The following is a 27,425-nucleotide window of genomic DNA, read 5'->3' on the forward strand; positions in this document are numbered from 1 at the left end:
TAAGAGATTCTCCTGCCCCATCCTATTTAATTTAACCTACTATGTCCCAACTTAACATATGTCCAAAATAGTATCTTCTTTTGTTGTTTTGTTTTGAGATAAAGTCTCACTCTCTCACCCAGGCTGGAGTGCAGTAGTGTGATCTTGGCTCACTCCAATCTCTGCCTCCTGGGTGCAAGCCTCCTGAGTAGCTGGGTTATGGGCGAGCACCACCACAACTAGCTGATTTTTGTACTTTTAGCAGAGATGGGGTCTCATCATGTTGACCAGGCTGGTCTCAAACTCCTGACCTTAAGTAATCCACCCACCTTGTCCTTCCAAAGTGTTGGGATTACAGGCATGAGCCACTGCGCCCAGCCCAATATAAAGTTCTTAATGATTTACATTGTTTTTTCATACTAACTCTTCAAATTCTGGCATTTTACACTAAAAGCACATTTCAAAATGGCCGGGCGCGGTGGCTCAAGCCTGTAATCCCAGCACTTTGGGAGGCCGAGGCGGGTGGATCACGAGGTCAAGAGATTGAGACCATCCTGGTCAACATGGTGAAACCCCGTCTCTACTAAAAATACAAAAAATTAGCTGGGCATGGTGGTGCGTGCCTGTAATCCCAGCTACTCAGGAGGCTGAGGCAGGAGAATTGCCTGAACCCAGGAGGCGGAGGTTGCGGTGAGCCAAGGTCGTGCCATTGCACTCCAGCTTGGGTAACATGAGTGAAACTCCGTCTCAAAAAAAATAAAAAATAAAAATAAAATAAATAAATAAATAAATAAAATAAAAGCATATTTCAATTCAAACTAGCCACATTTCAAGTGCTCAATAGCCAAGTATCAGTGGCTCCTGTATTGAAGAGCACAGGTCTAGATTTAAGAAAGTGATGAAGCTGGGCGCGGTGGCTCACGCCTGTAATCCTAGCACTTTGGGAGGCTGAGGTGGGTGGATCACCTGAGGTCAGGAGTTCAAGACCAGCCTGGCCATCATGGTGAAACCCCATCTTAAAGAAAAAAAAAAAAGAAAGTGAGGAAGAAAAATATTAATGAGATTAAATTTAAAAGTACTGCTGAGGCTGAGAAATTTTAATCCAACTAACATTTGAGGATGCAAAAGCAGTAGGTGATGTATTGATATATCAGATTTTTTTTTTTTTTTTTTTTTTTTTTTTTGAGACAGTCTCACTCTGTCGCCAGGCTGGAATGCAGTGGCATGATCTTGGCTCACTGTAACCTCAGCCTTCCAGGTTGAAGTGATCCTCCTGCCTCAGCCTCCACAGAAGCTGTGACTATAGGCGCATGTGACACTGAGCTAATTTTTGTATTTTTAGTAGAGACGGGGTTCCACCATGTTGGCCGAGATGGTCTCAATCTCTTGACCTCGATATCTGGCCATCTGGGCCTCCCAAAGTGCTGGAATTACAAGCATGAGCCACTGTGCCTGGCTGATATATCAGATTTAACGGCAATAACTTTACTGGGAGAAGGGCAATAAGGGCTGATCCATGGCCTTCACAAATATCAGGTCTTTATCCCTGGAACCTGTGATTGTCACCTTATAAGGAAAACAGGGTTTTCTTTTTATTTTCTGCTCACTCCCATCCTGGAAAACGAGTCTTTCAGATGTAATTAAAGATCATTACATAGGGGACTGGGTACAGTGGCTCACACCTGTAATCTCAGTGCTTTGGGAGACCAAGGCAGTAAGATCACTTGATGCTGGGAGTTTGAGACTAGCCTGGGTAACACAGTGTGGCCCATCTTCTACAAAAAAAAAGTTTAGCCCAGGCGCAGTGGCTCATGCCTGTAATTCCAGCACTTTGGGAGGGCAAGGCGGGTGGATCACCTGAGGTTGGTAGCTCGAGACCAGCCTGATCAACATGGAGAAACCAGGTCTCTACTAAATATACAAAATTAGCCGGGCATGGTGGCACATGCCTGTAATCCCAGCTACTTGGGAGGCTGAGGCAGGAAAATTGCTTGAATCCAGAGGTTGCAGTGAGTGAGTCAACATTGCGCCATTGCACTCCAGCCTGGGCAACAAGAATGAAACTGTTTCAAAAAAATAAATAAGGCCGGGCGCGGTGGCTCACACCTGTAATCCCAGCACTTTGGGAGGCCGAGGCGGGTGGATCACGAGGTCAAGAGATCGAGACCATCCTGGTCCACATGGTGAAACCCCATCTCTACTAAAAATACAAAGAATCAGCTGGGCATGGTGGCGCATGCCTGTAATTCAGGAGGCTGAGGCAGGAGAATTGCCTGAACCCAGGACGCGGAGGTTGCGGTGAGCCGAGATTGCGCCATTGCACTCCAGCCTGGGTTCAAGCAGTGAAACTCCGTCTCCCAAAAAAAAAAAAAAAAAAAAAGGGCCACGTGCAGTGGCTCACGCCTGTAATCCCAGCACTTTGGGAGGCCGAGGTGGGTGGATCACGAGGTCAGGAGTTTGAGATCCGCCTGGCCAGTATGGTGAAACCCCATCTCTATTAAAAGTACAAAAGAATTAGCCAGGCATGGTTGTACATGCCTGTAATCCCAGCTACTCAGGAGGCTGAGGCAGGAGAATTGTTTGAACCCGGAGGCAGAGGTTGCAGTGAGCCAAGATTGGGATGTTGGGCAACAGAGTCCTGCTCTGTCCCCAAGCACCAGCCTGGAGTGCAGTGGTGTGATCTCAGCTCACTGCAACCTCCGCCTCCCGGGTTCAAGTAATTCTCCTGCCTCAGCGTCCCGAGTAGCTGGGACTACAGGTGCATGCCACCACGCCCATCTAATTTTTGTATTTTTAGTAGAGATGGGGTTTCACCATGTTAGCCAGGATGGTCTTGATCTGTTGACCTTGTGATCCACCTGCCTCGGCCTCCCAAAGTGCTGGGATTACAGGCGTGAGCCACCAAGCCCAGCCTTTTTTTTTTTTTTTTTTAATTAGGGTGTAGTGGTGCACGTACACCTGTAGTATCAGCTACTTGGGGGGCTAAGTGGGGAGGGTTGCCCATGCTGATCTTGATCTTGCCTATACTGATCAAGTTGCCCATGCTGATCTTGAACTCCTGAGCTCAGGAGTTCAAGACTGCAGTGAGTCAAGATTGTGCCACTGCATTCCACCCTGGGTGACAGAGGGGCCCTAAATCCAATCATGAATGTCCTATTAGGAGAGAGACAGAGGCCAGGCACTGTGGCTCACAACTGTAATCCAGCAGTTTGAGAGGCTAAGGCAGGAGGATGGTTTGAACCTGGCAGGTCAAGGCTGCAGTGATCTGTGATGCTGACATTGCACCCCAGCCTGGGTGACAGTGAGACTCCGTCTTTAAAAAAAAAAAAAAAAAAGGCAGAAGGAGACGTGGTACACAGAGGCCACGTGACCATGGAGGCAGAAACTGGAATCGGCCCGTTCCCAAGTCAAGGAATGTTAACAGCCACCAGAAGCTGTCAGAGGGAAAAAACAGGTTTTCTACTAGGCAGTCAAGTCTTGATTTCAGCTCAGTGATAGTGATTTTGAATTTCCCAGAATTTGAGAGAATCAATTTAAGCCACCAGGGTTGTGGTAACTTGTGGCAGCCACAGGAAACAAATACAAGCAGGTACGATGCAAGTCCCTTTGTCACATCATGGTTGAATCACAACCACAGGCAGACTACAAATACAGTAATTCAGCAAAAAGAACTAAAACAGTTTTCTGTGAGAAAAGATTGGTTATATGGAATTTATGAGTGTATGTTTTAATAATTTATATGCTATACTTCACATCAGTACAGTTTATAACTTTATGCATTTATGACATCATATACCAGGTCTGTCTTCTATCTCCAGCACCGCGCAATCTCGGCTCACTGCAACCTCTGCCTCCCAGGTTCAAACGATTCTCCCATCTCAGCCTCCCGAGTTATCTGGGACTACAGGCATGCACCACTACACTCAGCTAATTTTTTTTTTTTTTTTTTTTTTTGAGACAGAGTTTCGCTCTTGTTACCCAGGCTGGAGTGCAATGGCATGATCTCGGCTCACCGCAACCTCCGCCTCCTGGGTTCAGGCAATTCTCCTGCCTCAGCCTCCTGAGTAGCTGGGATTACAGGCACGCGCCACCATGCCCAGCTAATTTTTTGTATTTTTAGTAGAGATGGGGTTTCACCATGTTGACCAGGATGGTCTCGATCTCTTGACCTCGTGATCCACCCGCCTCGGCCTCCCAAAGTGCTGGGATTACAGGCTTGAGCCACCGCGCCCGGCCGGTTAATTTTTGTATTATTAGTAGAGATGGGGTTTCACCATGTTGGCCAGGCTGCTCTCAAACTCCTGACTTCAAGTAATCTGCCCGCCTCGGCCTCCCAAAGAGCTGGGAATACAGGCATGAGCCACACCGCACCTAGCCGGACACTATTTTTTGAATGCATGAATGTGACCTTGGACCAGTCAACTTCTCTGGGCTGTTTCCCCTTCCACACAAAAGGGTTGGAGGAATGGGATGGGCTCCTAGTGCGGTGAGGGATGGTACAAGCTATTAGAGCACCTACTGTGAACAAGACTGGGCTGGGGGCAGGGGTTGACAGGACTCAGCACCTGGCCTGGGGCCCTAGGAGATGGCTAGGAACAGGCAGATTCAGAGTCAGATGTGGGGTTCTAGAGACTACTCAGAGGATTACGTTACAGAGATAGGGTGCCACTGTGCAGGTATAGAGATGGCAGGAACTGCTAGGGCCAAAGCCCCCTTCCTTAGCCCTCCCAACTCTCCATACTACAAGGGCCTTTTTCACCCAGGGGTTGGGAAGAGGATGAATCTTTTTTGAAATAGGGTCACCCAGGCTGGAGTGCAGTGGCACAATCTTGGCTCGCTACAGCCTTGACCTCCTGGGCTCAAGTGATCCTCCCACCTCAGCTTCCGAAGTAGTGAAGTAGCTGAGACTGCAGGTGCATACAACCATGGCTAATTTTCGTATTTTTTTGTAGAGAAAGGGTTTTGCCATGTTGCCCATGCTGGGACCACAGATGTGAGCCGAGTCTGACTTTTTAATGGCAACGAAAAAAGACACACACAGTTGGATGACATTCTGCAAATCACTTTCCCTCAGATCCAGTGTTTTCTTCTACAGGGATCCAAGGTCCACTCTGCCTAGCCCAGGGTCTACCCCTCCAGGCTCAACTAGCCACAAGACCACACTGAGACACTGGCCCTTCTCTCTTCATACCCTCACACTAGTTTTCAGACTAAGCCTGGGCCAGTTACTTGCCCCACACGGGAGTCTCTCTTTTCTGGTAAATAAGGAGGTAAGTAGCTTATCCAAGCTTCCACAGAAAGAATTTGGTCAAACAGACTGGCTCTGAGCACCAGAACAGAGTAAGAGATTCTAGGTGGAAGCCCTTTACCAGGCATAGGGAGCCAGATCTGAGGTCTGGAGAAACTAAAGCGCTCTGGGCCCCAGGCCTTACCCACTGAAAAACATCTGCTTCATGCCAGTACCTGTATTCCACACTCTATCATGAGCATCTATCATAATGAGGGACCAGAGTTTTGCTCACTATTGGGGTCCCAGTGTGGCCTGGTATACATTAGGAACTCAAGTTTTTTTTTGAGACAGTCTGGTTCTGTCGCCAGGCTGGAGTGCAGTGGGGTGTTCTCAGCTCACTGTAACCTCCGCCTCCCAGGCTCAAGCAATTCTCCTGCCTCAGCCTCCTGAGTAGCTGGGACTACAGGCACACGCCACCACGCTCAACTAATTTTTATATTTTAGTAGAGACGGGGTTTCACTGTGTTGGCCAGGATGGTCTTGATCTCTTGACCTCGTGATCCACCCACCTCTGCCTCCCAAAGTGCTGAGATTACAGGCGTGAGCCACTGCGCCTTGCAGAACTCAAGTATTTTTTTTTTTTTTTTGAGACAAGGTCTCACTGTTACCCAGGCTGGAGTGCAATGGCGCAATCTTGGCTCACTGAAACCTCTGCCTCCCAGGCTCAAGCAATTCTTTATTTTTTCTTTTTTTTAAAGATGAGGTTTCACCATGATTGCCAGACTGGTCTTGAACTCCTGATCTCAGGTGATCAACCCACCTCAGCCTCCCAAAGTGCTAGGATTACAGGCGTGAGCCACTGTGCCCGGCTTTTTTTTTTTCTTTTCAGGCTCAAGCAATTCTCTTCTCAGCCTCACAAGTAGCTGGGACCACAGGCGCACACCACTGCACCTGGCTAAATTTTTGTATTTTTAGCAGAAATGGGGTTTTGCCAAATTGCCCATGCTGATCTTGAACTCTTGAGCTCAGGTGATTCACCTGCCTTGGCCTCCCAAAGTGCTGAGATTATAGGTGTGAGCCACTGCGCCTGCCTAAGTATTTGTTTAACGAGCAAAATCACTTGCACATTTTATACAAAACCCAGGTTCTCCCTTGCCTTTATGCCTGCCATTTCCCCGTTCACCAGCACCAGCCTTTCAGTGATCGCCTCTGAAAGAGGGGCTTCCAGAATTCTGGAGGGTGTGGTCCCTGGGCACTTGGACATCATAGTCTATCAAGTTCATCCTCCTTGGAGTGGGAGAAAGAACAGTGGGCAGAGGGCAAATCCACCTTCAGCCACAAGCCCAAGGATGGGCATACAGGAGGCCCAGTGTCCATGACCAATTAACTCCTCTGGGCCGCTGGTGAGCAACCGACATCTGCCTCCCCAACCCCTGTTCCAAGTTAAGAAGTAAAGGGATTAAGGAAGCACCAAAGGCAAGTTCCCTCTTACAACAACATCAGACAACTGTTTCAAAATATATTAGATTTGGTTTTTATTGTAGAGCACACATATCAGGGCAAAGTGCTGCACACACGACTACAAATCATTTTTGGGAAAAAAGCTGTAAAAAAAATAAAACTGCAACTGCTTTAATTATGCAGTCCCGACTTGAGAAATCCACGCTGGCAAAGGAGTTCTGGCCCCTGAGAGGGGCTTCTTGATGGTGGCTGCCCCAGATTTCTGCAGCCTATGAGGTCTCAGGCCCGGACCTCTGTACACAAAGCCCCAAAGTGGTGGTAGCCTGGCTGCTGGGAGGGCCTCTGCTCTTGGCAAGCCCGGGTCCTGGCCTGGCTGACAAGAAGACATTCCTAATGAATCTAGATCCACAAAACCTTGCTGCCTTCCAGGATCTGAGTGGGTAAAAACTACCAAAGACTTTACGTTTTTTCTGATTATTGTTTTTTGAAAGCCCCTTCACCAACTCCCACGCCCTGAGGCGGAAGAGGCACCAGCCCAGTCTGCAGGCCTGAGCTCTGGCCTTAAATGCATGCTGCTGGCGGACAGAGCAGGCAGGCGCCTTCCTAGAAGGATGACATGAGGAGGAGGCCCAAGCTGGCCAATGGAGAAGGAAAGGGAAAGGAAGAAGCCAGGAGACCAAAGGGCGGAGGGGAACTCAAAACAAAACAAAAACCCTACCACACACCACAACAATTTTCCATACCCCAAATGCTAGACTTGGAAGGACACCAGTCCCTCTAGCTAGAAACAATTCCTAAAACTGACCCAACGTGGCAAGTCTAACTGTTCCAAATAATCACACATATATGCTCAAAAGGAGCAACCAGCAAAGAAGTGTGCTCTTGACAAGAGAGGTCAGGACCACTGCATTAGCCCCTCGGCAGCCCAAGGAAATGTGGACAGAGCAGGCTAGTGGGTGTGAGTGGAGGAAGCCTGGGGGGCTTAACAAATAGCTTTGGGATGTCAGGGGCTGGCACTGTTTAAGCCCCTGCCCAGGCAACCTGAACAACTCTGCCGCAGGAGGAAGAAAGGGTGTTTGCATGAGCTTGCAGGGTGTAGACGGCAGGTGAGAAGTGGAGAACAGCAGGCGCAATGTAGAGCCCGTAAGGCTCCAGACCTCAACCAAGTGCAGACATCAGTGGAGGAAAGGGGCGGGCAGAAGACTGAACTTTGTTTAGAACACTGCGAAGATTTACACTGAAAGCAAAAGAATTTTCTTAACCAAAACATTTCGATGCTTTTAAATAAACCCAGCCTGATACAGCCTCACTTAAAGATGGCTGCTCTGCTCCACCACCTCTACTGGCCACTCTAGCATCAGCCTCTGTCCCCTACAGATGCCAACAGCCTTTCCATCCAGGAGGAATACCAAGAATATGAGAACCTAGGTCCTGGCCAATTCTATTCTTCAGCCTTAACAGGCAACAAAACCAAGGAAAAATATATAGAATCAAAAAATAAAACAACCCCCCCAAAACAAAAACAAAACCCTCAAAACAAAAGGAGGGGCAACTACATAGGATTAGCCAGAGTTCCCAGGAGGGCGGCAGGTAGACCTCAGTGCCGCCGCATCTTCACCTTTCGGGCAGGGCTGCCTGCCGCCTCGGAGCAGTCCTCTGAGGACTCGTAGGACTTGCGCCAGTAGTTCTCAGAGCTGAAGCTACCCCTCCGCCGGTGTGTGGGCAGCAGCACTGAGCGCCGGTTCTCTTCCTTGTCCATCTCCAGGATCCGTGGCCTGCAACGAAAGGGAGGTAGGGCATTATCTGAGGCTAGCAGAAGGGGCCTGGCTTTACTGCTGTACTTGGTCTCATCCTTGGGATGGGTCATTCCAGCTCAGTGGTCTTCAATGAAGGGTAGTCCTGGCAGAGGCTCTGGTATTGGAGGTTCTTGCCCACTAACTGCCAGTGACCACCCCAGTCTTTGGGACATTTCCCAATTACCCTGTGGGATCTGCCTGGCTTGGAGTCTGGTGCCCCAGGACATTGCAAAGAGGTCCTGGACAGATGTCTTCCTTACAACAGCCTCAAGACCCTGCATGGTTCTGCAACCTACCTTTACTTCCCAACCCTACCTACTTTCTCTCTCATGGGCCTCCCAACACCCCCTTTTCTACTCACCAACCCCATGAAACCACAAAGCTCTTTTCTGTCTCAGGGTTTAGCCCATACAGTATTCCCTCCCTAGAATGCTCTTCCATGTGTTTCTTATCCTTCTGAAATTTACTTAAAGATTAACTCTTCAGAAACCTTCCCTAACACTTAAAAAAAATTTTTTTTTAATTATCTCCTCGCCGGGCGCGGTGGCTCACGCCTGTAATCCCAGCACTTTGGGAGGCCGAGGCGGGTGGATCACGAGGTCAAGAGATCGAGACCATCCTGGTCAACATGGTGAAACCCCGTCTCTACTAAAAATACAAAAAATTAGCTGGGCATGGTGGCACGTGCCTGTAATCCCAGCTACTCAGGAGGCTGAGGCAGGAGAATTGCCTGAACCCAGGAGGCGGAGGTTGCGGTGAGCCGAGACTGCGCCATTGCACTCCAGCCTGGGTAATGAGCGAAACTCCGTCTCAAAAAAAAAAAAAAAAAAAAAAAAAACTTTATCTCCTCAAATTCCTTTTATCCAACTCTTTTTGCAGTAAGTCCCTAGTTCACTATCATCCAAGTCCCAAGATTCCCTCCTGACATCCAAGTATAATCCTACAATGGCATCTGTCTGGGTGAGACTGGACAAGGAATATCATGGCAAAGCCATGATATTCCCATTTCTAACAGTCTCTGCCTGACCCCTTCTCTCTCGGAGTACAGGCAGTTGGCCAGGGTTAGGTGGGAATGTCACCAATGCCACCAACCCAGAGGAACCATTAAGCTTTTGAAAGGGTGAGCAAGCCAAGTCTCCTAAACAGCCTGCCCCAGGCTTCTCCACACATCTCACCCTGCAGCCAGGTCATGGGGCTGCTTTGCTGGCCTTTGCTGAGGGTCCTAAGCTGAGTACCTGTGGGCAGCATCAGGGTCTGCCTTGCGGTGGGACCGCTTGGGTTTCAGAGCAGGGTCCCTGTTGTTTCCTGACAGGCGATCTGAAGCATAGCTGGGTGGTAACACGGAGCTGCTCAGGGACTTTGTTTCCAACCGGGGTGCATCTAATCTCGTCCTGCAAAGGAAACATGCATGGGGTCATCAAAGGGCCTCTCTGGTTAAAGTGTGGGGAACCATCAAACCAATTCTCTGGCTAGACCAAGTGGGAGCCAGCTGGACCTGGAAGCCAGTTAGTCTCTACTCTGTACCTCAGTTTCCTTGAGGTTCAACTAGAGATTGTCTAATCGACTTTCAAAGACCCTCCTCAATTCCAATGTTTAGGAGTAAGGAATGGGAACATTTCTGTTTAGGGACTCCCAATGATAAGCTGTGCTACCCTAGGGGAAAGATCCCAAGGCTCGGTCTCAGCTAAACAAAGCAGCCTCCCCTTACTCCACTCGGACCCAAAGGTTCTCTGGGGCCATCTACTTCACTTGCCAGAGGACCAAGGGCCCCACTGGTAGGTCCCAACACAGGAAGGATCCCCGGTCCAGGCCTGTAGAGGGGCTGGAGAGAAAGAGAACTGAAGCTACCCTATCTTCAGACAGCTACAGACAGGGATGCTGAGACTGAGTGGCAGAGCCAGGGTGGGGAACCTAGGTCCACCACACAACCATAAACAGGTACCTGGCAGTTTCTGCTCATTCCAAGATGCTGACAAGGTAGAGGCCAGAGGGCTTTTGAAGGCACAGTCCCCACCCAGCACCAGGTACAAGGCTTCAAGGAATGCACTGCCTAGTAAAGGGAGGGCATACAAATACAGATGAGGAAGAGGATGATGGAGAAGCTGGGTAGAGATAACTCAGGGCAGTGATCCAAGTCCTTCATGAAGCCAGACCAAAAGGGAGCTGAGCCTGGAAAACCTCAAAGAAGCCCTTAGGCTCCCTGTGTGGTACACAGAAGGCTGGCAAGTGAGGCAGGTGGGAGCAAAGGGCAGGAGAAGGACCCATGTAATAGACTGGGTGGGAAGTGATGGGCCACAACTAGCAGAGGCCCTGAAGATATCTTTTTCAGGGTCTCCTAGACACAAAGTAGTAACTTAGTTCTGAAACAGGGGCTGTGGTCAGGGCAGGACTCTAAGGATACTACTCAAAAGGATCCTGGGGGAAAGTGAACAGGAGGGAAATCCAAGAATTGCCTTGGGCTAAGCTGCTTGACATCCTTGGTAACAACTGCATCTGGTCCTCACAGTTCCCCCCACTCCTCATGGCTGCCTCCCCACCTTCTACTGGCTGGCCTGCCATACACAGATGGGAAGGATCAGAAAGGCAGTAAGTCATGCATCCTGCAAGTCTCAGGGAAAAGTTTAAAGCCAAAGTGAGACTTAAAGCCTGACAGGCAATAGTTACTCCGAACCTGGGCAGGATATCCCTCTCCTAAAGGAAGCAGGGGCATCTCCTTCCTTCTAGCTGGGAACCAACGTTCGGATGCCTTAGGCCCAAACTCATGGTTGGGCAGGTAGGACAGGCATCCCTATCCCTTTGCTTTGGCCTTGTCGAGGGGGATGCCAGAAGGCCCAGCTGCAGCAAGTGGCCCTCTAGTTTCAGGCTCCACTATGGACTGCTCCAGACTCATGGATGCAGAACCTAGCACCAAGAGGAGGCAGATCTAGTCTTGGCACTACTACTCAGAGTCCAGGGTAGTCACAATCCTTCCTCAGGACTCAGTTTCCTCATACAAGCAAAGGACAGAAATGGGACTGGCTCTGTCTTCTTTCAGCTGAGAGTCTAAGGAATTGAAGGCAAGTTGCCTCCTTCAAGGCTGGAATTCTCTGGGTAGAGGTGGTACTGGGCAACTATCAAAGATGAGGATGTGAAATAGAATTGCTCTTTCAAAAAAAAAAAAAAAAAAAAAAAAAAGAGTGTTTTGCTTTGTCACCCAGTCTGGAGGACAGTGGTATGATCACAACTACAACTCACTGCAGCCTTGAACTCTTAGGCTCAAGGGATCCTACTGCCCAAGCTTCGCAAGAAGCTGGGACTACAGACATGGGCCACCATGCCGGGCTAATGGTTTTTGTTTTTTGGAGAGACAGGGTACCACTATTTTGCCTAGACTGGTCTCTAACTCCTCCAAGCGATCCTCCCACCTCACGCTCCCAAAGTGTTGAGATTACAGGTATGAACCACGAAGCCCAGCTCCTGATGAGCTTTTTATTTTCATTTTTTTTTTTGAGAGAGGGGCTCATTCTGTCGCCTAGGCTGGAGTGCAGCGGCATGATCTTGGCTCACTGCGGCTTCAAGAGATACTCCCATCTCAGTCTCCTGAGTAGCTGAGATTACATGTACATGCTGCCACACTCAGCTAATTTTTATATTTTCAGTAGAGACAGCATTTCACCATGTTGGCCAGGTTGGTCTCTAACACTTGGGCTCAAGTGATCTGCCCACTCCAGCCTCTCTCAAAGTGCTAGGTTTATGGGCATGAGCCATCACGCCTGGTCCAATAACCTTTACTTTACCAGGCCTTGTGCCACCAAGTTGAGAGATCCAGGTGGCAGAGATAAGGCTAAATAAAATGTTAGTCGTGCTTGACTTAAAGGACTCTAAGGGCCTCACTGAAGAAAGTCTCTCCTCTGGTACCCATAAAGCTAAGACCCTATAGGTGCAAGGTACCCCATGTTTAGGGCAGGAAGGCCCCTGTGTGCCCCAAAAGCCCCAGTGAAGCCCTGATGGGGGCACTCTGGAGTTGTTTCTTCGGATGAATAATGGATGGTAAGAAAAAAGCAGAGCCACCAAGATGAGAGCTCTTGACACATCCCCTGGGATGTTACAAGTACATCTCATAACAGCTGGAGAATATCCTGCCCTCCCTATACTTCTAAAAACTCACTAAGCTGCAAGATGCCAGGCTAGAGCTTAACTCCAAGCCCAGTGACCACCAGTACCTTAACTTCAGAAGATATCCCCGTTAAAAGGCAACCAACTCCCATGGCGCAGGCCAGGTCCTCCGGGTTTAGCAGAGAGCACCACAAATTTGGATTCAGGAAGCCCAGTTCTAGTGGTAAGGTCTGGACCCAGGCCTTCTAAGGTAGCAACAGGAATGAAGACCTGCCTTACAGATCAGTCAGTATTCAAAGGTCAGAGCAAGGCACCTCAGACATGTGAGGTGAGGGTTGACCATGATACCCAGAGAGGTCACCCACAGTGTCAGAACAAAGCAGAGACAAGGGAGGTCACAACAAAGGATGGCTGTAGCACTAATATGTGAACCAAAGGGAAGGGAGGGAGTTGATCCTATCCTACGTCCTTGAAAAAAGCTGCTGGGGTGAATTACTCCCCCTGTAGGGGTTGGAGAGCAAAGCTAAATCCTAGAGCAAGTCACTGGCTTGAGTCATAAAGCTACTACCTATTGATGGTTTCTGGGGCCAGGCACAGTAGCTCACACCTGTAATCCCAGCACTTTGGGAGGCCAAGGTAGAATTACTTGAAGTAGGAGTTTCAGACCAGCCTGGGAAACAAAGCAAGAACCTGTGTCTACTTAAAAAAAATAAATAAATATATTTTTAATTAAAAAATAAAGTGCAGGTGGGCCCTCCTCAGTGCAGACGAGCACTGTGCAGGTGGTAGCACCACTATTTCTGGGAAGATGGAAAACCAGCCTGCACTCAGGCCACAATGACCCTCGAGTGAGGGCAGTCCGAAGTCCACTACCAACTACTCTCCAACTTCTGGCTCCACCTTCACCAAGCACCCTTGTGCTAAACGCCTGGCTTTCCAATAAAGCGAGGAGGCAGACAGAGACCAATGTTGTGGGCCTATCCAAGCACCCTCTGGCCAAATTAGTAACCTGGGCCCCTAGGGCTAACATCTAAGCTTCAGCACCTTCGAGTATCAGACTCCCAGAAAGCTCAGGCCTGTACCTCACTGGCTCTCCTGCAATAGTACCCATTCTCCTCATGAGACTCTCCTGATCCATCTTCCACCAGCCTCCTGCCAACATCAGGTTTCTCTTTAACCCCTACCCTGCTCTCTCCACAGAGCGGTTCTGAAAGGTGTTAACAGCTTGCTATGACCAGAAGAGCCTAAAAGCACATGAAGTATATTACCTAAAGAGGAGGAGCCCCATGTACACGCTCCTGGGCTCCCAGAAGATCTCACCCATACACAGGCCAGCAAGATCTGTATAAGGTGTCCAGGCCCCAAGTGGAGCATTTCTAAATCATTCAGACTAGTTACTACAAAGTCATAACTTCAGTGCATACCCGCCGAGGTCCAGGAGCCAGGGCTCCATGCCAGCCCAACAAGAGGACTAGTATCACATCTCCCCAGCTTAGGCCTGGAAAGGTACCAATGTCCTCATCCCGTCTTGGAGGCCAGACACCAAGTTTGCTTTCCCCTACCTGGGTCACTGAACACCACACCTCTGGGTTTCCCTTCCCTCCTACTGCATGTGCTTCTGCTGACAATACACCTCCACTGAGCACAGCCTTCCTCATCCTCTACTGTCAAGATCAGAGAAGAGGTATGGTGAGGAAGAAGGTAGGTATGGGGAGAAAAAGAGAAGGTATGATGAGGAAGAGGCTAGGAGAAGCCCACCCAGTATTCACAAGTTTAACCACAACTTTATTTATTTATTTATTATTATTATTTTTTTTTTGAGACGGAGTTTCGCTCTTGTTACCCAGGCTGGAGTGCAATGGCGCGATCTCGGCTCACTGCAACCTCCGCCTCCTGGGTTCAGGCAATTCTCCTGCCTCAGCCTCCTGAGTAGCTGGGATTACAGGCACGTGCCACCATGCCCAGCTAATTTTTTGTATTTTTAGTAGAGACGGGGTTTCACCATGTTGACCAGGATGGTCTCGATCTCTTGACCTCGTGATCCAGCCGCCTCGGCCTCCCAAAGTGCTGGGATTACAGGCTTGAGCCACCGCGCCCGGCCCCCTATTATTATTATTATTATTATTATTATTTTTTGAGTCGGAGTTTCGCTCTTGTTGCCCAGGCTGGAGTGCAATGGCGCAATCTCAGCTCACCGCAACCTCCGCCTCCTGGGTTCAGGCAATTCTCCTGCCTCAGCCTCCTGAGTAGCTGGGATTACAGGCACACGCCACCATGCCCAGCTAATTTTTTGTATTTTTAGTAGAGACGGGGTTTCACCATGTTGACCAGGATGGTCTCGATCTCTTGACCTCGTGATCCACCCGCCTCGGCCTCCCAAAGTGCTGGGATTACAGCCGTGAGCCACCGCGCCCGGCTAACTTATTTATTTTTTAAATTTTTTGAAATGCCTCTCTCTCTATATATATATATATTTTTTTTTTTTGAGACGGAGTTTCGCTCTTATTACCCAGGCTGGAGTGCAATGGCGCGATCTCGGCTCACCGCAACCTCCGCCTCCTGGGTTCAGGCAATTCTCCTGCCTCAGCCTCCTGAGTAGCTGGGATTACAGGCACGCGCCACCATGCCCAGCTAATTTTTTGTAGTTTTAGTAGAGACGGGGTTTCACTGTGTTGACAGGACGGTCTCGATCTCTTGACCTCGTGATCCAGCCGCCTCGACCTCCCAAAGTGCTGGGATTGCAGGCGTGAGCCACCGCGCCCGGCCAATATATTTAATTACTTTTTGAAACACTTGGTTAATTTTCTAATTAAAAAAAAATTTTTTTTTTTTTTTTTCTGAGACAGAATAGCCCAAGCTGGAGTGCAGTTGCATGATCTTGGCTCACTGCAACCTCTGCCTCCTGGGCTCAAGCGATTCTCATGCCTCAGCCTCCCGAGTAGCTGGGACCACAGGCATGTGCTGCTGTGACCGGCTAATTTTTTGTATTTTAGTAGAGATGGGTTTTCACCGTGTTGCCCAGGGTGGGCTCAAACTCCTTAGCTCGGGCGATCCGACGGCCTTGGCCTCCCAAAGTGCTGGGATTACATGCATGAGCCACCTTACCTGACCTAATTTGGTAAAGACAGGGCTTCACTTTTTTGTCTGGCCTCAAGTGATACTCCTGCCTCGGCCTCCCCATGTGCTGAGATTACTACAAGTGCGACCACTGCACTCAGCCAGGAAGAATTTGGAAGACAACCTAGTATTCACAAGTTTAACCACAAGTGTCCCAATTTACAGGTGCTCAGGTAAGACTAGATTCAGAGAAGAGTGGCAGAGCCAGGACAGAAGCCCAAGCCTGTCACCTCCCTGGTGATCCCATTGCCCTCATATTCCTTGGGCAGGCAAGAGACACATCAGAACAGTCAGGCTGCCAAATGGACAAGGTGTATGCATGTGGACACAGGCTTACTGAACAAGGCAACAAATGTGAGCTAAACCTAACCACAGGAGACACAAACCATGACGAAAGGAAAAACACCAAGCCCTGGTCAGAGAATCCAAGAGCTAGCCACCTCTCACCACACTGCTGAGGAACAAGGTCCAGTGAGCCCTCCATTTCCTTCCACTGTGCGTCTATCCACTGAGCCTCACATTCAGGTTAGGTCCAGCTTCTTTCACCAGGGTTACCAATGATTATAGAGCAAAGGCTTGCATGTTGGGCAGCTTGCTCTTGGTTAGCTGGGAGACAGCAACATTCAGGGAAGTTTTGAGGGTGCTGAGGCACTTCAAGAAGCCCACCAGTTTGTGGCTGCTGCCACCCTCTTCTTTGTAGAGTGCTCCCTAGATACTCAAAACACTTTCCCCAATTAGCACAGCTCTCTACTTACACAGAAGAGTAGAGAGCTTCTGTGTCGGAGCTCCAGTTTACTAACTCAAATGACATACTGGGGGAACAGGTGGGATATGGGGTACTCCACTGTGCAAACCACCAAGGGACCACAAGACCCAGGCTACAGATCTCACTCAGCCATTTACTGGCTAAGTTGTGAACCCAAACATTATAACACCAGGGACAGTCTGAGAATTCCACTTCCAGGGAGGCTCTTAAAAGGTCACTTGGCCGGGCGCAGTGGCTCACACCTGTAATCCCAGCACTTTGAGAGGCCGAGGCGGGCAGACCATGAGGTCAGGAGTTCGGGACCAGCCTGGCCAACATGGTGAAACCCAGTCTTTATTTACTAAAACTACAAAAATTAGCTGGGCATTGTGGTGAGAGCCTGTAATCCCAGCTACTGGGGAGGCCGAGGCAAGAGAATTGCTTAAACCCACGAGGCGGAGGTTGCAGTTAGCCGAGATCATGCCACTGCACTCCAGCCTGGGTGACAGAGAATATTTTGTCTTTAAAAAAAAAAAAACTAGAATTAAAAAAAGTCATTTCTGGCAGGCACGCCTGTAATCCCATAATCCCAGTACATTGGGAGGCTGAAGCGGGTGGATCATGAGGTCAGGAGTTCAAGACCACCCTGGCCAACATGGTGAAATCCCATCTCTACTAAATTTACCGGGTTTGGTGGTGGGCACCTGTAATCCCAGCTACTCGGGAGGGTGAGGCAGAGAAATGCTTGAACCCAGGAGGTGGAGGCTGCAGTGAACCAAGATCACTACACTCCCTTATGGGTGACAGAGCAAGAGACTATCTCAAAAAAAAAAAAAAAAAAAAAAAAAAAAAAAAAAAGTCACCTCCAGCGTCCCTGTGAGAAATAAGGGCACACATATGTGCACGAAGACTTGGCACTACCTATGTTCACAGGAGCTGCATTTTGTCCAACCAGAAAGCACTTGGCAGCTGCCCACCCATTTTGTTCCATGAGACCCTCAGAAAGACCTTGCCAGCTCTGACTGACCTGAGCTGGTGACAGAGCCCCCAGGGTCTCTCCCAGCAGCCTGTGCAATCTTTATCTGAACTTATAAGAAGGCAAGACTGGCTCTAACTTCTCTACCATAAGCAGGGCCAGGCTCAATGCCCAGATTCTACCCACCGTAACACAACCTCACCAGAAGACATCAAATCAGCCAGGCACCTTCCAAGGCTACATCCTACTTATCTTTGGGCAATGCCTGGGCCAAGATGCTCCCCCAGCCCCCCCCTTTTTTTTTTGAGGCAGAGTCTTGCTCTGTCGCCAGGCTGGAGTGCAGTGGTATGATCACAACTCACTGTAACCTCCATCTCCTGGGTTCAAGCGATTCTCCTGCCTCAGCCTCCCGCGTAGCTGGGACTACAGGTGCATGCCACCACACCCAGCTAGTTTTTGTATTTTTAGTAAAGACGGAGTTTCCATGTTGGCCAGGATGGTCTCAATCTCTTGACCTTGTAATCCACTTGCCTCGGCCTCCCAAAGTGCTGGAATTACGGGTGTGAGCCACCGGGCCTGGCCAATGCTCCCCCTTTTTAACTTGTCACAACCTGTGCTTTCCCAAGACAAGCCCGTGTAGCTGCTACTCTGGAGCTGCTCCTCACTGCCCTGAATTGTTCTCCATACTAGCTGATGCCTCTTCTGGGCTGCACCTAATGCTAGGCCCCCGATGAACTGGGATCTCCTTACTCCTACAGAACGCAGATTTTAAAATTCACAATGGCAAGCAAGTGTATGAGCTGTGACAGTCCAAACAGGGATGTGTGTGGGTGTGTGCTAAAAGGGCTTTAGGTGTGTATATGATGCTTTCTGCATGTCAAAATGGTCAACCTAAGCCATGAAGAATGACCAGGTTATTTGAGGAGTTGGTTATCATGTAGGTCATTTGGGAAGTTGAAGTATGAATCAGAAGATGAACTTGTTAGATGAGAAGGTACTCCCAACGGAGGCCACACTGCCACAAAAGTCCAGGACAAAAGTCCATGAACCATAATAGAAGGTGTAGATACTTTAGAGCTCCCCACAGCTGTGTACTTCCCCAGCTCAGCTGCCTGGGGAAGCTGGGACATCCTCCCCTTCTTCTCCAGTTCCCTTACACCAAAGCTCTGTGCTTCTGCCTTCCAGCCCAGTCTGTGAATGACTGCTGGGCCCACTCAAGTCAGAAGGTAAAAGAGCCTCAGTCACCCAACAACAGCCATTCCCAAGGTCAGGCCACTGCCAGGGGCCCAGCTGATCAAAAAGCTTCCTAGGGAGCTGATTAATGGTACAGACTCCTAGCTGTGCCGAGGAACATCTGACTCAGCTGGACTGGGCAGCCAGGTATGGGAGTCACCATTCAAGAAAAAAGTAGGCTGAGTGCAGTGGCTCACACCTGTAATCCCAGCACTATGGGAGGTCAAGGCGGGCAGATTACGTAAGTTTGAGACCAGCGTGGCCAATCTGGAGAAACCCCACCTCTATTAAAAAAAAAAAAAAAAAAATTAGCCGGACGTTGTGGTGGTCACCTGTAATCCCAGCTACGCGGGAGGCTGAGGCAAGAGAATCACCTGAACCTGGGAGTCAGAGGTTGCAGTGAGCTGAGATCACGCCACTGCACTGCAGTCTGGGTGAGAGTGAAACTCCATCTCAAAAAAAAAAAAAAAAAAAAAAAAAAAAAAAAAAGTAGCTGCTGGAAGACTGACACTCTAGCTATGGCCACTACCACCTGCACATCCAGCTAAGATTTCCCCAAAATAAGCTATTTTGGGAGGCTGAGAGGAACACTTGGGAAGTTACTGCTCTGGTTCTATATAACATTAGAATTTCCTCTTCAGGTTCCTGGCCTGGGCAGGCCCACCCATCCCTGGCTGCAGTTGGACGCACGAGGTACAGCCTGTGAAGAAATGACCAGGGAGGAGAGGCTGGAAGAGTGCTACAGTCTGGACTCCATTATTTCTGAGTTCTGGCCTATGCTGAGAATCACAGAAAAATAAAGTATAAGGCAGATAAAAGCCATTCCCTTCCTCTGATCAATTATGGGAATATTCTTAGGCTAGATAAGAGGCTGCCAACCACCAAGGTGATCCAAGTTTCTGGAGCTCCCATAGGACTGTCCTACAGGTCTGAATCATACCCATCTACTACAGTTAAAACACAGACTAAAAGTTTTGACCTGACAAAGTGGCAAAGCCACACCAAAAAGACTTCATCATTACATTATTTGAGTTACGGGCCCAGAGGCCAGGATGCCAAAGTTATTGTTTACTAAGGTTGATGAGCCAGAAAAAACTTAAAGAGCTCCCAATGACCAAAGCGGGAACAACTTGGGCATAAAATAAATAAATAAAATAAATAAATAAATAAATAAATAAATTCCCAGGAGTCCGTATTTATATATAAATTACTGAATAAATGAGGGAGAGTGGACCAATCCCGTCTGCAGAAGAATTCCAAATAATTCACACGGATGTTCCCCTTCAAGGAGACGGTGCTAACTCCCCCACTCTTTTTTTTTTTTTTTTTTTGAGACAGGGTTTCGCCATGTTGGTCAGGCTGCTCTCAAACTCTGGACCTCACGTAATCCGCCTGCCTCAGCCTCCCAAAGTGCTGGGATTACAGGCATAAGCCACCGCACCCGGCCTACCCCCACTCTTTTAACTGTGGGCATGAATGATGACTTCCTTCCTAAGGGTACAGTATGGACAGGGAAAAACAGTAATTTTACAGTGGAAAACCTGACAAACACTGCATCAGCCAGGTGATCAGTATCAACAGTAAGTTATATTGATAGTATGTATCCTTGGTATATAGTAAAAATGGCACAAACTTTACCATAAAAACATCAGACAAATCCTGAGAGAGGTTCGATACAACACCTAACCAGTCAATATCATCAAGAATAAGGCAGGCCGGGTGTGGTGGCTCATACCTGTAATCCCAGCACTCTGGGAGGCCAAGACAGGCAGATCACTAGAGGTTAGAAGTTAGCGAATAACATGGTTGGAAACCCCATCTCTACAAAAAAATATTAGCTGGGTATTGTGGCACATGCATACAATCCCAGCTATTCAGGAGTCTGAGGCACGAGAATCACTTAAACCCGGGAGGTGATGGTTGCAGTGAGCTGAGATGGTGCCACTGCACTTTAGCCTGGGCAAGAGAGTGAGACCCTGTCTCAAAAAAAAAAAAAAAAAAAGGCAAAGTCTGGGAAACTATCACAGCCAAGAGGGGCCTAAGATGGTATGTCAACTAAATGTAATATGTGATCTTGGGACAGAAAAAGGACGTTAGGAGAAACATAAGGAAACATAAGGAAAACTAAAGTATAAACTGTAGTTCATTACATATCAATATTAGATTCTTGATTGTAATAAACATCAAACCAATGAAAAATTAACAAATAGAGGAAATGGGATGCAGAATACATGGGACCTCTGTACTATCACAATTATCTATAAATCTAACACTATTCTAAAACAATAAAGTATAATAAAAAGAAGGGAAGAGGAAGAGAAAGAAGAAAGCAAGTTATACTGGTCAAGCTTAAGTCTACATCCTTGTTTTGCTCTGCTCACTGACTTCTGTGACTCTGGGTAATCACCTATCCTCTCTGGGACTCTATTTAAAAGGCAGGCTTGAGCCAGATATGGTGGCACACGCCTGTAGTCACAGCTATTCGGGAGGCTGAAGTGGGAAGATAGCTTGAGTCCAGGATTTTAAGGATTCAGTGAGCTAAGACGGCACCAATGCATTCCAGCCTGAGCAAGAGTAAGACCTTTAAAAGGAAAAAAAAAAAAAAAAAAAAGCGGGGTGTGGGGGCATACTTGTCTTGATTCAATGTCTGTGGGGCTATGGCCTCTTCCACTCACCCCGTGAAAGAAAGAAATGCTGGTAAAGCCAACCTTGTTAATGTTAATTAGTGCATCCCTGATTCCCTCCCCAGAAGAGCCACAAGCCATGACTCTGCTGAATACTGCATCCTAACCTTTCACCCTTGTCTCTTCTCTTTACTCCCTGTTCCTCTCAGCAGTGAAAACCCAGGCATTTTTAAAGCAGGCTGCTAAAAGCACAGTCTAAAAATAATCACCAAGAGTACGTGTGACAAGAACCAAGGAGGTAAGGAATAGAGGTTAAAGGGTGTGGTGGGGTTTGGAAGAATGCTGCCCTAATCTTGTCACAAATAGTGGGATCATATGCTTTTGCTCAGTCCTAAACGCCCTAAATAGCCAGACAGCTTAATTTTCTGATAAAAAGACAAAACAACTTTATCCTCACAGGATTCAAATAAAAAGTAAGAGAACTTAACAGCTCTGCTCTTCACTCTGCCATGCCACTGATACATAAGAGCTGAGTTCTAAGTGGACCCAGAGCTACCTCTCCAGACAGGCCTGCAGGTGAGGCAGAAGGTCAAGACATCAAGGCACTTACTTCCTGAGGATGATGACCGCTCGGCGCTCCTTGATGTCCTGAGGCCGTATGCAGTGAGTGATTTCATCAGCAGCATATCCACTGAAAAGAAACACAGAACATGTGACCATGAAGAGTAGACAGACAACCGGAGTTCCTGGGGAATATAACAGGACAAGAATGTGACCTAGGTCTTATGACTGCTCTCTACCCATCACTTGAGAGGTTCAAGGACCTACATGGAAGGGAATATCATATTAAGCTTCAGGATGCTTTGCCTAGAAACTGTAATACTCAAGGAAAAACCTGGTATGAAGCAAAGGAGACCTCTTTGGCCACTTAAGACAGAGGCCTCAAATAAGATTCTCCCTGAACAGGCCAGGAGCCCTTTCTAAAAGGGTACTTCAGAGAGTCATTGCATCTCCTCTCCTCATTCTCCATACCTTTAGAAGATAGAGAAAGCCAAGGCAGCCACAGACAGCACTGAGTCACCAGGGAGAACTAGGACTGCCTAATTTCAAAAGAGACTATCTACTTGAAGCCTCCATTTAGGGGGATCCAAAATATTGAAGTCAGCTGTGTTTTATTATTTTAAGAATTCCTGGCTGGGCGTGGTGGTTCATGCCTGTAACCCCAGCACTTTGGCAGGCCAAGGTGGGTGGTCAGCTAAAGTCAGGAGTTTGAGACCAGTCTGGCCAACATGGTGAAATCCCATCTCTACTAAAAATACAAAAATTAGCCAGGTGTGGTGGCGGGCGCCTGTAATCCCAGCTACTCAGGAGGATGAGGCAGGAGAATCACTTGAACCCACGAGGCAGAGGCTGCAGTGAGCTGAGATCATGCCACAGCCTGGGCAACAGAGCGAGACTCTGTCTCAATTGAAAAAAAAAAAAAAAAAATTTCCATCATACTCAGATATCCATTTATTTTCAACAAGTTACATGACTTTTAAAACTGCTTGAAGACCAACTAATGTGGGTATATGACTATCCCCTTCTCAGTTAGCGTCATTCCAATTTGAAACTCTGAGCTTCCTAAGCCCCTCACATGCTCACTGGGAGCATGGCAACCATAAGCCACACCCATTGCAAGTTTCTCTACTGAGCTGCAGCAGTTCTACACACCCAGAAACTCACTCAGCCACAGGCCCAATGGGATGAGTATGGCTTAGTTTCCCTACCTCCCCCGGGACTACAAACCCTTCTCTCATGGCTGCTGATCAGCTCCCTTTCCAAGGGCTAGTTGTACAGACACAAACTTAGGAGGGATCCCTCAAGATGACCAGGCTGGCCAAACCTCGGATCTAATAACTGGACGCAAGAGCCAATAAGAGATAAAAACCCAGACTGCTTCAGGCTTAGCCTTAAGGAGGCACCTCTGATTTGGAAATCTGACTTGAGACAGAGTCTCACTCTGTCACCCAGGTTGGAGTACAGTGGCATGATCTCGGCTTACGGCAACCTCTACCTCCCAGTTTCAAGCGATTCTTCTACCTCAGCCTCCCGAGTAGCTGGGACTACAGGTGCACACCACCACATCCATCTAATTTTTGTATTTTTAGTAGAGATGGGGTTTCACTATGTTGGCCAGGCTGGTCTTGAACTCCTGGTCTTGTGATTTGCCTGCCTCGGCCTCCCAAAGTGTGAGCCACCGTGCCCAGTCCAAATCTTTATTTCATAGATTCCACCCTCTCCCTCAAGTTGCTCCTAGACAAGAATTTTTCAAAATTTTCTCCGTGAACACCAGTCCCATAAGAGACAGTGGACAGAGTGTCTCAAAGTGCTGGGATTACAGTGGTGGCTCATGCCTGTAATCCCAGCACTCTGGGAGGCCGAGGTAGGCAGGTCACCTGCGGTTAGGAGTTTGTGACCGGTCTGGCCAACATAGTGAAACCCTGTCTCTACACGAATACAAAAATTAGCCGGGCATGATGGCAGATGCCTGTAATCCCAGCTACTGGGGAGGCTGAGGCAGGAGAATTGCTGAACCCAGAAGATGGAAGTTGCAGTGAACTGAGATCGCACCACTGCCCTCCAGTGTGGGTGACAGAGTGAGACTCTGTCTCAAAAAAAAAAAAGGAAAAGAAAGAAAAGAGACAGTAGACAAATGTCTAGTCAAATCAATTTGTAAAATACTGATTAGTTTCAAAAAGCATTAACATATGTAAAGCGCATGAGAATTACTACAGCAAAAGAACCCACAGACTTTAACTGAGCACTAAACAAAGAACCTTCTCTCAGATAATACCTATTAATATCCGTCAGCCCACAACAAAAAGTAACACAAAGGAGTTAGGGAGTTGAAGAGACTTGGGTTCAAAGGTGAGCTTTGTCCCCTACTAGCTTTGTGACCTTTGTTAAATCACATGCTGAACCTAAAAACCTGTTTTACAGTTTCTTCATCTATAATAAGGAGAACAGTAGGTTCTTGGGTATTTTGTTCTGCTTGGTAACTTAACTATTTTTTTACTGCTACTGAAGATTATGATTTTAAAAAGTGGGACAGGGCCTTCTACCTTCCAGGCAGAATTACAGTAGTACAGGACTACACGGTTGATGGTGGTGAGAGGTGTACCTGCAGGGCTGTTGCGGGAATTAAGTCAGATAATCCAGGGTACATGACACTCTAGAATCTTTACTAAGCACTCTAACAAAAGTCAGAGGGCCCTGGACTATCCTGGGGCAAGCCAGAACCCTGGATTCAGCATCTGCCAAAGAGACATGGTCCGGGCTCCCCCTGCCAGTAGCGGGAGCCTCCTAGGCCCCAGTTCCGGAGCTAGAAACTCTAGTTCTCGAATGCTTTTGTCATTCTGCACTGGGGGAATGGGGGTTTAGACTGCAAGACAGTCCTATAAATGCACACAGGACTTTCCCAAAGGACTGTCAAATGTCCCAAAGGCACATTTTCTTTTGCTCTGTCGCCCAAGCTGGAGTGCAGTGGCACGATCTTGGCTCACTGTAACCTCCACTTCCCAGGTTCCAGCAATTATCCTACCTCAGGTATACCCATCACACCCAGCTAATTTTTGTATGTTTAGTGAAGAGGGTTTCCTCATGTTGGCCAGTCTGGTCTCAAACTCGTAACCTCATGTGATCCACCCACCTCGGACTCCCAAAGTGCTGAGATTATATGTGCTTGGCCCCAAAGGCACATTTCTAAGTCCTGAATCTGCAGTGCTGGCTACAGGCAACCTTCCCTGCCATTAACAAGTGTTATCAATCTGTTTGACTTTGCTAAATGCATAACCAAGGGCCCTGACTTCCCATCTCCAACAAGGAACCTTTTTTTTTATTAAAGAGATGGAGTTTCACCATATTGGTCAGGCTGGTCTCGAACGCCTGACCTCGGGGGATCCACCCACCTTGGCCTCCCAAAGTGCTGGGATTACAGGCGTGATCCACTGCACCCGGCTTGAACCACTTTTCTTAATGCAGTTCTGGAGAAAATCCAGATGTTTGTCAAAGCTTGACTGCCTGCACGATCCCGGCCCCCATTCCCCAAAGGGCTCTAGAACAAACAATAAGCCATGTCACGTTCCTGCCATGGAGCCTAGGCCTTGGAAGAATTGGTGTATAGGTAAGGCCGCACAGGCCCACAAAAATGACTTTGGCACTGACCCAACCTGGAAGGCTCACTAGTACTGGTCTTCTAGAACCTCCTAGCAGCTGTGACACAGCCCACTGACCCTTCCTCAGGATACTGGGCAGCTCTGGCAACATGAGCTCAAAGTCCTGATTAGGGGAAGCTCTTCTGGCCAACCTCACAAAGCGTCGAGCAGAGACCACAGGGCATTATTTACAATTAAGGAACCTACCTGCTACAAAAGAAACCGTCTGAAAGTCTTAGTCTGCCAACTTGAAATTTAATATGCCCTGGGTCCAGCCCTACTGCTGGCATGAAGAAAAGTTCCAGGACCTCCTGCTGTTTTGTTTTCACAGTGAAAGGAGAGGAGGAAATACCTTATGCTGTCCAGCTTACCTGCTCCCTGCTTGGGATGAGCCCCAAGCCCCCACAACACTGACTAGTATGTTGCAAATGTCGAGAGCAACAGAGCCCAGCTCTGTCACCCACAGTGACTCTCAAAGGAGCTGAGATGTCTGTCTCCTCTTCTGGGAGTCTTGCCCTGATTCCCCGGGCTGAGTTTCCCCTACACTGCTCAGCCACACCCTCTCATGCTTCTTTGCTACTCCATCTCGCCTTATGGAGATTGTGTCTTCCCTTCAAGACAAAGCTCTTCAAAGGCCTTGCTCATCCCTGCACAGAGGACGTTAAATGAAATGTGTGTTGAGCTGAACTATACTACCACTTAGAACCTGTTTCTGCCTCTGCAGAACAAAGATCACAGCAAGCCCCTCCTCAGAAGATTAGGTGCAGACTAAATGAGGTGTCTGAAAAACTCTTTATAAGGGACTATGCAGGACTGTACATCTCTCCTTTAGGGGACAGTCTTGGAATGACACATTATTATGTGTATTGTTATGACACATTTCCAAGATGGCCACCATTTCCCATCTACTCCATGCCATGCTTACGCCAGGATGAACCAGAGATGGAAGGATTGGCCAAGATCCCAGCCTGGTGACTGCTTCTCTCTGGCTAGGGCTGTTTGCCTTACCGACAGGCCCACAGGACCAAGAAGGTCAGCTTGTGGGGGCAGCAGGCCAACCACCTCGACACAGGGGCAGAATTGTGAGCTCCAGCTCAATTATTTATCAGATCCAAGCTTCCAAGATGACACATGGCCTTACTTTATGAGAAATCCTGGGGCTTTCTGAAGCCAGAGGGAAGGAGGTCAACCTGCTGAGTCCCAATTCTGTTTACGCCAAGGTACAGATATTACTAAACACAGAAGATAGCCCATCTCCTGATACTTTTAGCTAAATTTCAAGCATTCAGTAACATGACAAAGATTCAACTTTTTATAACAACTCTATGGCATCAGTACACCAGTTTTGCAGATAAGGAAAACTGAGGCCCCAAAAAGATTTAGTAATTTGCCCAAGGTCAAACAGTTAAATGATGGTGCTGTAACTCCAATCAAGTTTGCCATCAAACTTTCTGGACTCTGAAGCCCATCTGTGTTTCCCGGTAACAACCCTGCCTTGGGGGCCTTGCTGGCCTCACCAAAGGGCACATGCATACCTACTAGCTCCATGGAAAACATTTGCAAAGATGAGCCCATATCCCCAAGGAGCTAGCACTGTATCAGCTATGGCTACCCACCAACTGGCCAGCCAGCTCTGATTTTTTTTTTGAGATGGAGTCTCACTCTAGTGCCCAGGCTGGAGTGCAATGGCTTGATCTCGGCTCACTCCAACCTTTGCCTCCTAGGTTCAAGTGATTCTCCTGCCTCGGCCTCCTGAGTAGCTGTGATTACAGGTGTGCACCACCACACCTGGCTAATTTCTGTATTTTTAATAGAGATGGGGTTTCACCATGTTGACCAGACTGGTCTAAAACTCCTCATCTCATGATCTGCCTGCCTTGGCTTCCCAAAGTGCCAGGATTACAGGCATGAGCCTCCGTGCCGGCTAGCTCTGAAATTTTTATGGCCTATTTATTCTCTGCTTGCTCTGAGCT

The 27,425-nt window shown here is 48.2% G+C and overlaps 1 protein-coding gene across 1 annotated transcript; it reads right to left on the minus strand.

Moving 5' to 3' along the window:
* Nucleotides 1-6,719: 6,719 nt before the first annotated feature.
* ALKBH5 (alkB homolog 5, RNA demethylase) lies at nt 6,720-22,002 on the minus strand (the record flags this gene model as incomplete). The annotated part of the gene is made up of 3 exons (XM_032269216.1): nt 6,720-8,445; nt 9,702-9,857; nt 21,867-22,002. Coding segments are annotated over 3 exons (470 nt in total), but the record flags the coding sequence as incomplete, so codon positions are not given.
* Nucleotides 22,003-27,425: the final 5,423 nt, after the last annotated feature.

Source organism: Sapajus apella, unplaced genomic scaffold, assembly GCF_009761245.1.
Source record: "Sapajus apella isolate SASKATOON/1434 unplaced genomic scaffold, GSC_monkey_1.0 scaffold189, whole genome shotgun sequence".
NCBI classification, from domain to species: Eukaryota; Metazoa; Chordata; class Mammalia; order Primates; family Cebidae; genus Sapajus; species Sapajus apella.